This window comes from Sylvia atricapilla, chromosome 2 (genome assembly GCF_009819655.1).
Source record: "Sylvia atricapilla isolate bSylAtr1 chromosome 2, bSylAtr1.pri, whole genome shotgun sequence".
Lineage (NCBI taxonomy): Eukaryota > Metazoa > Chordata > Aves > Passeriformes > Sylviidae > Sylvia > Sylvia atricapilla.
Window position 1 is genome coordinate 87156371 of NC_089141.1, and position 15558 is coordinate 87171928.

The following is a 15558-nucleotide window of genomic DNA, read 5'->3' on the forward strand; positions in this document are numbered from 1 at the left end:
AAAGCAAAGGTCAAGTTTAGCACTAACAATCTCCACACAGGCTATCCAAGCACTTGCTGGTTCTTTCAAAATGAATTATGCTTCCACTGGTGACCATGCTCCTCTGCTGTAGCTCCTGTTACTACCACAGTGTGCTGTGTAAGCAGGAACAAAATGCTGAGAGTAGTGCTCTTCCAGTGTGGTGACATCTCAGCTATCTTGGGTAAGCAGCTAGAGACCAGTGGGTAGTTGTAAAGCTTACAAAAATAAATTTATTCTCTTTTGGGATATAAGAGAAGAAGGAATTCTGTGTCTCTGAATCCAGCCTCCATTACTTCATATCAAAGAAAAGCTGTTATAATAGACAAAAAAGAGATCCTTCCAGTAAATCACTGAAAATGGCAGTGAATCCAACGAACAGTATTAAAAAATATACACATATAATTATAGAATCACAGACTCATAGAATAGTTTTGGTTGAAAGGAACCTTTAAAGATCATCTAGTCCAAGCCCTCTCAGTAAGCAGGGAGATCTTCAACTCGATGAAGTTGCTCAGAACCCCATGCAAACTGACCTTGAATTTTTCCAGGCATGGGAAATACACCACCTCTCTGGGCAACCTGTTCCAGTGTTTTACCTTACACCCTCATTGTAGAAAACTTATTCCTTGTATCTAATCTAAATCAACCCTCATTTACTTTGAAACTGTTACATTTTGCTCTATTGCAACAGCCCCTGCTGAAAAGTTTGTCCCCATCTTTATTAAGGGTCCACTTTCAGTACTGAAAGGCTGCAATCAGGTTTCCCCAGAGCCTTCTCTTCTTCAGACTGAACAATCCCAACTCTCTCAACTTGTCTTTATAAGGGAACTGCTCTAGCCCTCTTTGTGGACCTCCTCTAGACCTCCTCCAACAGTTCCAAGTTCTTCTTGTACTGGGGTTCCCGGAGCTGGATGCAGCACTTCAGGTGGAATGGTTCAAGAGCAAAGTTATGGGGCAGCATGACCTCCCTTGACCTGCTGCTTTGGATGCAGCCCTGGATACAATTGCCTTTCTGGGATGTGAGTGAACTTTCTGTGTCATGTAGTTCCAGCTTTAAAACTAGCACTGGCTGTTCTAAAGCATGTCAGTTTTTATTGCTGTGTCAGCAAAATGGGTGCACATGGAATAATAGGAGATTCCTAAACTCGGTCATGAATAGATAGGGTCATCTGCTTCTAAATATTGTTGTCCTATTTCATCATCAAGCCTTCATTTTTACACCCCAGGAGAAAAATGTTGTGGTTTTCTCTTTTTATCTGAGATGACCAATGTCAGAACTAGCTGACTAAGTGCCTAGTAATCATTATGGAGTGTGTCATATGAGGATTCTTCAAATTGCCTTTTAATATTTTATTTCTGCACTGATAGCACTTCAACTTCAAAACCCTCAAATCATCACAGAATGCTATAGTATTCACATGAAAGGACAGGTTTTAGCAATCTATTGCTATAACTTCATGTTTCATGTTGAAAACTAAAATAGCTCTTTCCTGTTTCTTCATATAGTTGTGCTCAAGGAGGACCTCAGAGGCACTTTCATCAATTTTTCGTCTGTCTGAGAGAAGCTAAATTTAGAATAATTAGAAAAAAATATCATGTGAAAGACAGTTCTTCCATGAGCCATTATGAATTTTATATGTTCTGGTCATGGAAATGGCCTAGAATGCACCCTCATCGGTTTTTTTACACAGTTAGCATGACTTAGAGATAGTCAAGGAGAAACATTTCTCACAAATGTTCCTGAGTTTGGGCTTGATATTTAGTCCAAAAAGTGAACATCCTAACCTGGCATAATAGTCTTCTTGCACTCATTACATTTGGAAGAGTATTCGTTGGAGTAGCAGTCAGTACAAAGTAGGTGTTCCTCTTTTGCAGCAAAAGGTTTGTCCACCAAAGAATTCTTGCACTGGAAGCAGTGGAAGCAGGCTTCATGCCAGTGGCGGTCCTTGTAAGACAGATCCTGCAGAAATCCAAAACCACAGAGTAAGTGGAATGAATGGTTTGCACAACTGGAAGCTCAGAGAATGCAAACACATCCAAATCTGAGTTCCAGCCAGGAGCTGGGGCTAATTTGAAGAAAACAAAATGTTCTGATGAAGGTGAACTTATTTTGCTGTGATAATCAAGAGCAGCTCATGACAACTATCAAGTATCAACCCTTTTTCAGTTCAAGGTAACCTTTTTGTATGTGACAGAGGAGCAGCTAATTTCACTTAGGTATTTCCTTTGAGAATAAAGACCCACTTTATTCTCTGGATTAAAAGCTGGATTAAAACTTCTTAAACTGATAGGTATGATAGAATTCCCCTATTTGCCTTAGTATTGTTGATTTCTAGTTCATTCCATAGATATTTACTCCTGAACAGAAATAATTTTTCCTAATTGCGTTCTGGTATTTTTTCGACAGATTTACACCAAAAGTGGAAAGAGTCTGATCTCTGGGGTTTCTTTCACTTCAACAAATTTTTAATGACACTTGTGTTTTGGTTTACCTATTTTTCAGATGTGGCTTTTACTGAAGGATACAAGACCACATTGTACCTGCATCCAGAGTACAGGTCAAGGGATTAGTGTGGGCATATTATTATTTAAAATACTTTTCACCATGGTTCCTTTTATTATTTAAAAGTTCAAAATTGTGACCTAAAAGGGTGGATTGTGCTTTATAAAATTTAAATTAAGGTGACCTGTTCATATAATACTTGAACAGTGTCTTTAAACTTCACACAAAATAGAGCTTGGATGATTACAAGAAACAGTGTCTACCCCAAAATACAGAGGCTCTGGTTTGGTTTGGAAGTGTGAAAGGCTAGAATCATCATGAATAGGGAGTATAAAAACTCATCTGAAATAAGTTCTCAGTTTCTAGCTCAAGATCTACTGTGTATTTATTGCCAGCAATAAACTAATTGGGTTAGCTGAAGGAAAAGAGCAAGTGCTAGAATAATGAATTCCAGTTTTTCAGTTGCGTGAATCATCACAAAGGGTTCATACCTGATCTGGCACAAGCTGTACTATGTCAGTCAGTGCAGTCACAGGTAACTCCAAATGTACAATCTTTACCCAGAGCAAACAAAATATACCACAGATTTAGGTTAACCAAAATAACGCTGTGTGTTTGGGAGCCTTGTGCTCATGAACAGCTAGCAGGAAACACTGAAATAGTTTCATCTAGCTCAGCTTGTTAAACTCTAGTAATTTCTGTAAGAATTTGACCATACAATTAAGCATTTCTGTCTACATCTGTGCTACTCACCTAATTTTTTTGAATCATTGCGAGTGACTATTGATACCCAATGTGTCTTTCATCTCTGAGATTGTACTCTGATAGAATATCTAAGACTTCCACTTTACAGCTTTCAGACTGTTGTTTATTCAGCTCATCTATTCATTTCAGCTAAATCCTTTTGAAATGACACAAATTTCTGACTATAAAATTTTAATCTTTTCTAATAGCAAATTCAAACCAATCTTCTTTGGAAGTTGCTTACATATTTTTTCTTCTCTTTAGGTAAAGTCAAATAGCCTAAATCTGGTCTCAAATTATATTTTCAATAGAAAAATACACAGTGCTTTCCAAAGGAACTGAATTTTGCCTTTTAGAAAGTAGAACAACAGATTTGATTTTCTTTCTCTTGTAACATGATGCATTCGATCATTTTTTCCTCACTAGCTGTCATTTCCTGGTTTTGCAATTTTCAGCAAGTTATTTTTTAATATTCAAAATTCATGTGCTGATGTATGCTTATTTTATCAATGAAATTATGCCCTGCAGAAGGTGCATGCCTTTTAGAAAAGGAGTAATGAAGACAAATATTAGGTGTCAATGATAAAAGATTTGACCTCTGAGTCTGTTATGATGACAAGATTTTATAGGCAGTAGCTGGGTAAGTGACAGTAGCAGATATTTCATCAGGATGAAGTTCAGAAGCAGAACATCAACAAAAAGTACCCAAGACAAAAAGTGGATTGAATAATCTTTAGCTACTTTAGATTACTATAACAACTATTGTCATTGAATGTAGAGAGAGTCTAAGATGTCTGGCTTTGACGGTAGAATATTAGACTGGTGAAATGGATATTGCTTTCTCTCTCTGAATCTGTCACATCTGAAAACAAGGATGTCCAAGGTACTGGTGAAACCATTTATGCACCATGAGTGTTCTTAGGTCACTAAAAAGGAGGTTTGGCCTATTTCAGCATGTTGTATATTTCACTGGAGCCTTTGGCTTGTTCACAAGCTGTTGATGTATTGATCTGGAGCAAAGTCTACTCTGGGAAAGCATGTGCAAAAACTGACTTAAAGCTTTCTGAATGTCAGGTTGCTCCTCTGTTAAGCTGAAAGAACATCAGATTTAGTCTAGGCATGTGAATTCTAGTTTATGTTAACTGATTGTAACCCAAATAAATCTGTTCCAGCAGAAGGTACAAGGGATATGCAACTCTTTCCTGTTGTATTTTCGCTTACTTTCATTATGACACCCACAAAGAAAACTTTGACAAGATAACTGTTAACATTGGCAAGATCAAGTTCTCCACACAGCTTCTCCATGGCTCTGTAGAGTTTCGCTCCAGCATGGTTTATTTGGCCTCTAGGGTGAGACTGCATGCTACTTATAAAAGAGTGTTTTTTAAAAAACCCAGAAGACCCTCTTAGACTAGGGTTACCAGTTAACTGCGTTAAGCTTGGGCTCCTCACACCCTGCATTTATATTTTCCTCTCCTCAAGCTTTTAAGACAAAGCAAACTGAAGCCATTATACAGTACCATTTCTCCTGAATGGCCTTTCAGCAGGAATCCAGTAGGAAAAAGGAGTTTAGAGAGCTTATTACCAGAACTGTAACTGTAAATGTTTTTTATGGATTTTTGCCTGCCACAGTGGTCTTTTCAGAAGGTTGAAAGTAGGAAATGGGCTATACCAACTAAATATCGTGCCGATTTTAGCTACACACACCATGTAGCAACACTTATGTATGTTAGACTGGCATATACCTATAAAAGTATGTAGAGAAAAGGTAAAAGCAAGCAATATTGTGCTATACTCAGCCCCTTATACGTATGAATAGATATTAAGGTATCCACCTCTTCTACCATTTCACTTTACAACTACTACCCTGAGATTCAGTAATGAGCTAAAAAAGTGTTGCATGTTGGGACAGAGTTTAAATATTAAAAAATATAAAAAAATTATTTTTTTCCTTCCCTGGTCCTCATTACTGTAGGTTTTATATTCTTGTTTAGTTTATGTGTGAGAATGACCCTTTTGAACCATTTTTGACCTGAGTGCTGACACAGTAGCCGTATCTCACAATCCACTCATAATTTAATTTTCACATTTCATAGAGAGAGTTTTCACCCCCTTCTGCCTGCCAAGGCCAACTTGTGGACTGAATTTAACAAAGGATTACTGCAGGTATTTCCTGTGTTTGCAATGGTTTCTATACCATAGGATCTGCAAGGAAAGTATTAAAAAAGCCAAAGTCAACCAAAAATAACCATTCAGCAGTGAAGCAAATGGGAAGAAGATGTATGGATTTCTAGAAATAAGCATGAAACTGCAGGCGTGGTGAGCATTCACCAGGGACTTAACCAATAAAATGCCGATTTTTCTAGAAAAAGTAAATTTCTCCTATAACCCATTGGCATATGGATAATGTGTAATGGGTGTGAGAGAAATGGCTTTGTGTTTTCATATTGCCTGCTGATGACTCCTTCAGTATATGAAGTTTTTGATTTGTCTGTGAAAGTTTTGTAAGCATCAACTGGAGTTGTTTACAGTTAATGAAATGACCTATGCTCAAAGGTGTCATTCAGACATATATTGTCATTCCAGGAGTTTTTAGTGGAAAATATTTGTTCTTTTACAGTAAAGAACAAATTAGCTATTACTCAGTTATGTTCATAGTTACCCACAAATCACCTTAGAAACTAGAAAGATGGTGAAGAAAATTCTGCCCTGACTTGAACTCAAGGTAAGTTTCTATACAGCATTGTTGTCTTGTGGGCTCTTTGTGCTATAGCTAAAACACAATGTGAAAATCCAGCATCAATTTCATCCTCTCAGAGTCCAGTGCTGACAGAATTTGAGTGTTACAAGTGTCCTCTTCTCAGCACCTGTGGCTTCACTTTGGTGTTACCTTGTCAGTTACAGGAGGTTTGATTGTAATTGGGAGGGTGAGAAAGAAGGAAATTAAGAACATCTAGTTCTCAGTGCAGCTTTTCTCAGTGTAGAGAAAGAACAGTGGCCAAGAAGGGACTTGTGAAGGAGAATCTGATATGAGAACTATGTGGGACTTTCCAGGCTGTAATGTGGATGTAAGTGTGGACACCACTGCCAGATGCAGAGGCCTGGATGTGACTTTTTCTCATGACACTGTCACTCCACTGGGTTTTTTATTCCAAATTTTACATTTTTAGGTTATGTCGAGAATACAAACAAATTGGAGTCCATTTTGTACACACAGTAAGCACACTAGTTTCGTTCCCAAATATAATACAATCAAGTGAAAAAGTAAACGGAATGTGTAAAAAGATTTATGTAAAAATGCATACATATACATGTGTGTGTATTTCTTATGTGTTTATATACCTATATACTCATACAGTTTAATGAGGAGAAGCCTGATTTTTTTTTGTAACTGTTTCATTTATGCTCAGCCTAGATTATGCTCAGTCATACAGTGCACACACTTTATCTGAAACTTATCTTGTGGCTGAAGCACTCATAAGGGCTCTCTCAAATGTGTTCTCTAGTGTCTATTGCTGTTATTGAAAAACTACTCTAGTTTTTTTCTCAGTAAGAACATTCACAGATCACTTTTTCTACCCAGACTTGGGTTTTTTTCAGAAAACTTGAAAAAATCCATCCATATGTCAGAATTTGCTTAAAATTGGTCGATAGCTTCAAAAGCTATACCATAAAGCATGGACAGGCACAAACAGCAGTCAGAGAAACAGAAAGGACACATTTGTTTCTGGCACACTTTATAGCTCTTTAAGAAATCTTTATTTTCTATCTCTTAGTTGTGTTTTCCACATATAATTCTGCTTCTTTACATAGATATAATATTCTTAGATTGCAGGCAGTTGGGGCTTTTTTCTTTTTTTTTTTTCTATCTGATATTAGAGTGTGTCTCACTTAAAAGTAAAGAAAAACAGTATACTGGATAACACCCACACTCCCTAAATACATAAAAGCGGGTTGAAAAGTTCAGCCTGATTAATTCCTGAATACTTTGACTGAGACTTGTTGAAGCTGGTCCAAGTTTTTAAATTCTTGACTATCAGCACATGGAAATATCTTCTCAGGGGATTAGAAAGAGACCTTAAAACAAAAGCATATTCTGGAAGGAGGCAGGAATATTTTGCTTTTTCAGGTCAGGCCAGGCCAGCTGTATCTCATCTCTAACCTGAATATTTATGAGCTGTAGGAAAGCTGGCAATTTTATACCTTCTTACAGATTATTGCCAGTTCCCTGTCTTGGTGGTGAAACATTTTTTACCTTTTTAAGGCTTCTGAAAGGCACTTTGCTATTGAATTGCCAATGGGGTGTTGTAGATCAATTTGAAAGGTATGAGACATTTATTTTTTCCAATCTCAGTAAGCATATATTTTTGCATCTCTGAACTGGCAATTGAGTGGAAGTATCACTAATGGGAATTAGTTTGTCTTTCTAGAGGTACAGATCAGATCAGTGAGAAATCAAAAATCAGATATCCTTGGGAAAATGAAGGATCCTATGGCCATGCAATACAAATTGCATTTCTACTGCAATCTCACTGTCAGTGAACCTCTTGCCCAACTTTGAACAGGTCAATTTTATGCGAGGAGGATGTATATCTGATGAAGTATGTTTGTAGCTGTATAACAGACACTCCACTGGATGGTTCCTCTGTTTTCATTTAGGCAGTTTGAAATTGGCATGAACTCCAGTAGTTCTCATTAATTTAAAAGAAATACAGGTAGTCACAACTAATCTGTACCAGGCAGGTGCTGCCATGTAACTCAAGCAAGAAAGGCCTCTGCTCTGTCCATCCCATTCTTTAATTAGACTCCACTATCATCTGTCTGTATTTAAAAGGCTAATTTTTCTGACTCTATCTGATTTATTGCTTGGGCCAGCATTAGCTAGATTTCTGTGACCTCCAAATTGGCACCTTGGCTTGAGCGTGTCTTGTCTCTTGATGACCACAGAAGAGTGGTCACTACAAAGTCAGCAGTGGCTTGGCTTCCTCTGACCCAAAAGTAGGCACAACCAGCTTCTGTCACCCTTTCAGATCCCAGCTGGCCCTGAGGAAAGGTTTTCCCAATGAATTAAAGAGATTTCTTACATCAGAGCATCAGATCCTTCTGTGCTTTTCAGGAGTGCATTTCTATTACCATGCCTGGTAAAGACAAATGAAATGATACCAAACAGATACAGGGGGCCAGAAAACATGCTGTCCCATCAGACGAAACCCCTGTGTAGCTGCTAGGCTGGATTCTTTCAGATCTCACAGCTCTGTATCCAGGCTGCTCTGTCACAATCTCTGTTATAAGACACAAATCTGACATACCTTGCAGTCAGCGCCAATAGGATTTTTGCATTCCTCGCAGGTGTTGGAATAAAGATTTTCATAACATTTCACACAGTAGGGGCTGTCCTCCTTCAGGATGTACTTCTTACCAAATAGAGACTCTTTGCAGTAGTGGCAATCAAAGCGTTCAGTCATGGTGTCTGGAGTCCAGCTATCCTGCCAGAAAGACAGGAACATGTCAGACTGAGCTACACTTAACCCAATCCCCCAGGAAAGGTTTATCAATTCTTGTTTAGCACATTGTACCTCAGTTTTAATCCAACTTTCAGTCAAAGAAATGAACACAATAAGAAGAAACAGGGCAATGAAATTTTTAGTGCAGCCCATGTAGATTAGCCATCTCTTGATCCATCTTTGGCCAGACCTAGCGTTTGAGATGAGAGGAAGGTGTAAACCCTGAATCTGAAAAATTCTCATGGGATTTGTACATGGAATCTGACCTATAGGTCTGCAATAAGAAGGTCTTTCTCTAGGGGATGGAGGGAGTCCAGTCCATTAAGAGGATGAGCAGCTAATATTCAGAAGCAACATCTTCTGCATAAGGCAAGAGGAAGGTTTACATTGCTAGTAGACTTCAGTCATGCACAGCCTTTCAGGCACCACAGTTATGTGCGTCTACACCTTCCTTCTCTGCACTCTCAGTAAGCCAGTGTCTGGCCATCATTCCCCCACAGGCAGACACCAGCTCTCCATCTCTGCTCATGCATGGAACTATGGGCATGGGAGGTGTAGGGTCAGTGACTGTGTATCTGATTCTCCCCTGATGCAACTGAAGGAGTTATCCAGCAGCTGTAGTGTACTGGGACACAGATGAGAGTGGGCTCCCAAGTGTCCTGGCTCAGACAAATATCAAACAATGATTATGGAAGGGGGAAAAGCAAGTAGAATAAACTGTATATGATGTTTCAGCTTGTCTGAATTAGGGACAATTGATGCTTGCTCCTCAGGTTTTGTTACATCTTTATCATTTTCTGGATGCACACATGAGCAAAGATGACAGAAATGCCTTTGATGAATATTTATTATTGCCTGGGATAATTTATTTTGGGTTTCATTACAGTTATCACCTTCTTTCCTAACCTGAGGCTTGCAGCATGTGTTGCACCTGAAATCTGTTTGGAAGTTACAGCTGGAGCAGGGCATAGCTGCCTGCTTAGGGAAGGGAATTTCCCAAGCAGAAAGTACATGCCACCTGGACTGCATGATCTTCACTGCCTGCCAGGCTGCATCTCCTCTTTAAGCCACATCTGATCTATAAATCCTTAAATGTTTTGAGTACTGATAGCTTAAGTGGCTACCTCTGTCTTTCATGCACCAGTGACATTTACAGCAGCTGCAGTCCTTTCACCAACTTCAGCTCTCGGTTTTAAACAATATGTTACTTGCTTAGTTTTCTTGGCACAGGTGGCTGATTCCTGGACTTTATCCTCTCCCTCTGGCAGTGGGAGCCACCCATAGGGCATTCTGAAATCCTGAGTTCTCCAGGATTTCAGTTTTTATTACTATCTTTCATTCTATCTAGCTGGGATATGATTAAGGTTTCAGGGCTCTCTGAATAGGAAAACTTTATTTTGATGACTAGAAAGCTTTTTTTTTTTTTTTTTTTTTTTTTTTTTTTTTTTTTTTTTTATGGTCAATCCACTGCTGAATTTTGTGGTGACTACCACAGGCTGAAGTGTGAGTGCTTTTATACGTGTGAAGTAGGTAAGTGGTGTCTCAACTGCTGGAAAGTCTTATGAATTCCAAGTAACTACTGAAGAAGAGAGACAAACTAACAAACCCTAAAATGTGCTTGGAGGAAGCACAAATGCTGGCAGCTGGTCGCCTGTGCTTCTGACAACCCAGTGCAGCTGCTTTGGCCTTAAAGATGATCTAGGAGCTAATTAACTTTCTTATCCCAGAGGGGAACTGGGAGTATGTAGGGTGCTCTTTGTCCTTAAGGAGTAGAGAGGATCACAGGACTGATAAGAAGACTTAGATATGACTGATAAGAAGTACTGGAGAGAGAAGTGCAGTGACTACCCGAAGCTCCCCTCTAGCCCATTTCCACCAGCAGCAGCTAGCAATGGAAGTAGAAGGCAAGAAGAAGAGGTACAATACAAAGGGATATTTCCTTAACAATTACTTCCAGCAAGTTAGTCTTCTCTTGAAGTACACCCGCAGTCTTTACCAGAACATTTAAAAGATTATCATGGATTTTCCTCTCTGTTTTGAGCCTGTTGACACCCCTAACCACACAATAGGTTTGGACTTTCCCAGGAAAGAACTAATCAGGACTTAAATTCCTTCTGGAGTAATCTCAGCTAAAATGAACGGAGTCAGACCAAAGTACACTGAGTTATAAGTGTAGACATATGACAAAGTCTGAGAGGAGTGATAGCTTTTGTTCAAATAGTCTGTCTTTAGTAAAGAAATCTATACTTTTAACCAGACTATACTAGGTATTTTTTTTTCCAAATTATAGGACTTTGTTGCCCATTTAATGTGCATTATTGCTAAGATAAAATGTGAGCAGAAACCACTCATGAACTTGCATTTGTCACCCTTCTTCGGAATTACTTCTTTCTAGCCCCGATTTAAAATTAGATGTGTGATACGGAAGAGTGAAAAATTTCTCTGCAGTCACGATGTGTAAAAGCAAAAACTATAGAGTGTGATTCCATTACAGGTTTATACCCTTCATCTGAAGCTGCTAAATGTAAAATACAGAAGTGCATTGGGACTAGAAGAAGGACTGTTCCCTTAGAGGTGGATGTTCTTGTCTCTTGGTCACAGGATTTTCCCTCTTGAATGCTGTATTGTCTTCTGGGTGCATTTCACAGGAGCAGAGGCAAGCATTATGTAATATATGTATTTAATAATTTATATAATATTTATATAAATTATATAATATCATATAAATATTATATAATTTATATAATAATGCAATAATTCAACAATTCAAAATAATTCAGCAGTTATTGCTGCCACTATTTCAGGAAATATGTGGGCACTTCCCTCCTATCCTGAAAGGGATCTAGTTTTGTTAAATGTTCTCTAAGGTTGACCCAGGGGATTGTCACCCTCCTCTGAACAGGGAGAGGCAGTCCTCGTTTCTACATCTCAAACAGATTTAAGAATGCACTCTGCTCTATAAAGACACTGCAGGGGCTGCTCTGGATGAGATTTGAGGAATAGCTCTAGAGATTTAGGAAACTGAAAGAGAAGATCTGCATTTTGGCTCTGGTTATGTGAATCTTTTATTGGATCTGGGACCAATTTTGGATCCAATATCTCTTAAAGTTAGGAATTCAGGTTCATGTGGTTTCATTCAGTAAGCTGGAATTAAGTGTGAAGCATCCCAAAATTCCAGGCTGTTTAAATCCAGGCCTTGGACTGAATTTCATGATTTAATATGTATTATTTTAAGCATATTGTACAGGGTTTTTTTCTGCTCCAGAGAGAATTAAATGTGAGGTAATAATGGGTCCTTCTGCTAAATACTAGAAGTAATTTCAAACAAATCATTTCACTGTTGTCTTACAATGCAGAAATGTAAAATCATACTGAGCAATATTTTTGCCTGTCACTCTGTACACATGGTCCCTTACTTTGCCAGTCCATTAATTCCTGTTATATAAAATCCCCTCATGTTTAGCTTGGTGCAGGCTTTATGCACTGTTTTGGACTTTAAAGGAAAAAAAACCCAAAACAAAACAGGAGACTTGCTCAGCCATGGATGGACACAAATTGCAATTCAAACACCTTGCCATTGATCTATTTCTTTCTCTTGTGTTTAATACTCGCTGACGGTAAAGCATTGTGGGACAGAGGCTCATCATTATTACAGCTCTTTGTGGTAAAAGGTCTTTGGATTTTATCACTGTAGTCATTCTATACTTATGCTTTTTCAGATTGCTCTCAACATAATCATGATGGAGAAATTGATTTTTTTCTGCCATTCAGTCTCCCTCCAACAGCATCAGACATAACAAGTTTCCAAAAGGGAAAGAGCTTTCTGTTGCATGCCCAAAAGAGAAGCTACGCTTATGCCAAATGTTAATACTACCCACACTGTGTCTCACAGGAAGTAAGAATTGGCAGGAAAATTACCAAAAAGTTAGTAGACTGACTCAAAATCTATGCTTCTTTCTTCTTTCCCCATTGGCTCAGTCTCATTTTACTGTCAATTCCTAAAGTTGTCATATTACCGCATAAATATTAGGGCTTACCATGTCATTAAGAAATTATCCAGTGTTCCTCCATCTCATGACACTATTGACTGCTGAAAAGGCAGACCTTGCCTGCTTCTGCAGCTATGTCTGCAAGCCTAAAGATGCTGTTTTGTCCATCTCTTATTTCAACTCTTCTTGGGGAGGGTTGAGCCTTGAGAGGTGCAGATGCACAGGCACAAGAGCGAGAAAGAGGCCAAGGGAAACTATCTAAAGCATGTAGTGTATGCTACTAAAGCATGTTTAGTGTATTCAGTGAAGTTCTGATCTCTTGTTGTAACAGCAGCTGGGGACACAGAATTCAGCCCCTGTAGATGCCAAAGGGGACTTGATTTTGGCTTATTTATGTCAGTAGTGCTGGGACTCTCTCTACCTGTGCCCCTGGGTTAGTATGTTGTGTTAGCCACCTGCACAGGAAACAAAATCTGCCTTCAAGATGTACAGACATTTTTCCCACCTGGCTATTCTTCCAGAAGAAGAGTACACATGGAGAATTTTCTATCTGTTTATTTTTCTTCCCCTGAGGAAGGAAGATTTGTGTCTGGCAACTCCAATGACATGAGCCATGCAGGTCTAAAGCATTTGGAAACAATTTATGTTAATGCTTCATAGGCTAAAATGAAAAGATTTATCTACAACCATGAAATGACAGTTCAAGCTATGCTAGTCTTTCTGGAAAAAGGTGATTTTTTTCCTGCAGTTTAGCTGCTCTTACCACATTCATCATCCATCATCTTGTTGCAGCAACAGGAAATCACCTTGGAAGACCTAAGCATCTTTCCAAACCAGACCATAAGGCCATGCATGGGGAAAAGAGGGCAAAATAATTTTATTTCTTTTTAATTTACATTAGAAAGATAAGAAATTACCATCTTCTTGTAGTACTGATGAGAGGTGGGGGGTGGGGGAAAATTATGTAGGGTCAGAATTCACCTGAACCCCATTGTGAAAAAGTTAGCTGATGCAGAAGTACACCACGACTACCCAAAGCTCTCCTGTGTGTTTAGATTTATGAAAACACATTCAGGGCTGGTAGCCTTCTTTGTTTGGCTGTCCAGGTGCATCTTACCCTCTTCACTGGGTGCCCACAAACACTGCCACAAGGGAGCAAAGGGAACCTGAGTGCTTGGAGGCGTTGTTTGCCACAGGACAAGTGTTGATGCTTTGAGCTGCTTGGAGCTGTGAGCCTTGAGCAGCAGCTCCTGGCTGTGGGGAGCCAAGCCAGCTGATGCACAAAAGGCAGGTCTCCCTCCATGGAGCCACATTTGCTGCCTTGCACTAAAGGTGGTCAATGCAAAGGCTAACCAGGCTGTGAGGGACAAGTGGTTTATTCTTAGCTTGTAAATGAGACAGGGATGTTTAGGCAGATATGGCTGTGCTCCTTGTCTTTTAAATTTTTAAGCTGAGAAGAAAGCAGAAGCCTTTTATTCTTGCTGCTGCTATGGAAGAGCAATCCTGAAGTAAGCACAACAAAAATAATTCGGCACATCTTTCTGTCTTCAAGAAAACAAGACCCTTATGATATATCATTTCTCTCCCAGAATAGCCCTGTTAACAAACCCAGTGCTTTACCAGTGTCTGCATCAAGGTTGGGATATTAAAAGTACTCAGTTACAGAGGCGTTTATTGCTGTTTCTTAAGCTCAGAGTAGATGTTCACAGATGTCCTAGAAGCTCTTAATCAAAAGCCAGGAAAATTTGGTTTAATATTTGAAAATAATAGTAATAATAACAAAAAGCAATAAAAAATTGACCCCTAGTAAAATATCCCAGTCATCATGCCTTTAGATGCTGAATTTTAAAAGCTATTTAAAGAAAAAATAATTTTTAATAAAGTTACCTTACGATATTCTTCAAAATTACATTTGGATTTTTCCAAGGACTCACCTTCCTTGGAAATGGCTGATTATTTTGCATATAGTCTAGTATTCTGATCTCTTTTTTAGAGTTTTTTTTAAATCTCTTTGGAGCAATTTTCTGACCAAACAGACTGCATTAACATATGCAGATAACCAAAGCATACCTGGTTTCTGTCTGGATTGTACAGTCAGTCTCTCATGAACAGGAATGTGGATAGTGTGCTGGTTAAGATTGTATTCCTTAGCAGAATATAAATAATGAAAAAAAAACAAAATAGAAAATGTTTCTATGTGTGGCAAGGTTCCTCACGCATCTGGCTAAAGTAATCCCAGCGGACAAGGAACCTCCACTTGTGGTTTCTGTGTTGTTTATTGTGTTTGACAGTCAATAAAAATCTGCTCCAGTCTAGAGCCACTCCAGCAGTGGTAGAGCAGGAACCAGTGTTAATATCTCCAAACACCATAAAAGAACTGAGCACTGACACTTTGAAAGTGTACCCCACAGAGTTTTCTCTATGGTTATTTCAGGCTGATATTGAAGTGACTAGAGAGTCTATGGTCTTACCCATATCCCTGCACACAGTTCAGTTACAAAAGAAGTGTATTGAAATAACGTGGAGTATGACTTAAATCTGCCACAGCAAGGAGGAGCACAGCTCAAGTAGAAAGGTTTTTTTGTATTTTAATGCCTTTTGAAATTGCTGTCCTCTATCTTTCTCTTGCAAAATAAGCAAATGCTTGCTCAAAGGAAAGGTCAAGTACTTGATCCTGTTAAGCATAAAAATTTATATTTATAATAAGAGCATTTAGGCAGATAACAGAAAATGATAGAGGAGAAAAATAGTATAAGATTAATAAACTTTATTATTATTTCTGGCACTATCCTGCAAA

General features: G+C 38.7%; 1 protein-coding gene across 4 annotated transcripts in view; it reads right to left on the reverse strand.

Annotated features, from left to right (window-relative positions):
- The window catches only part of FHL2 (four and a half LIM domains 2), a 37846-nt gene that overhangs the window by 4370 nt on the left and 17918 nt on the right, over positions 1–15558 (reverse strand). For 2 of the 4 annotated variants that reach the window (XM_066313706.1, XM_066313705.1), the window contains exons 2-3: positions 8578–8749; positions 1807–1981 (exon numbers count right to left, since the gene is read on the reverse strand). In XM_066313706.1, coding sequence (XP_066169803.1) covers positions 1807–1981; positions 8578–8733 — 331 coding nt within the window. In that variant the 5' untranslated portion in view covers positions 8734–8749. Of the gene's footprint in view, positions 1–1806; positions 1982–8577; positions 8755–15558 lie in introns of all 4 variants that reach the window. The other 2 variants (XM_066313704.1, XM_066313703.1) reach the window with 1 other exon arrangement.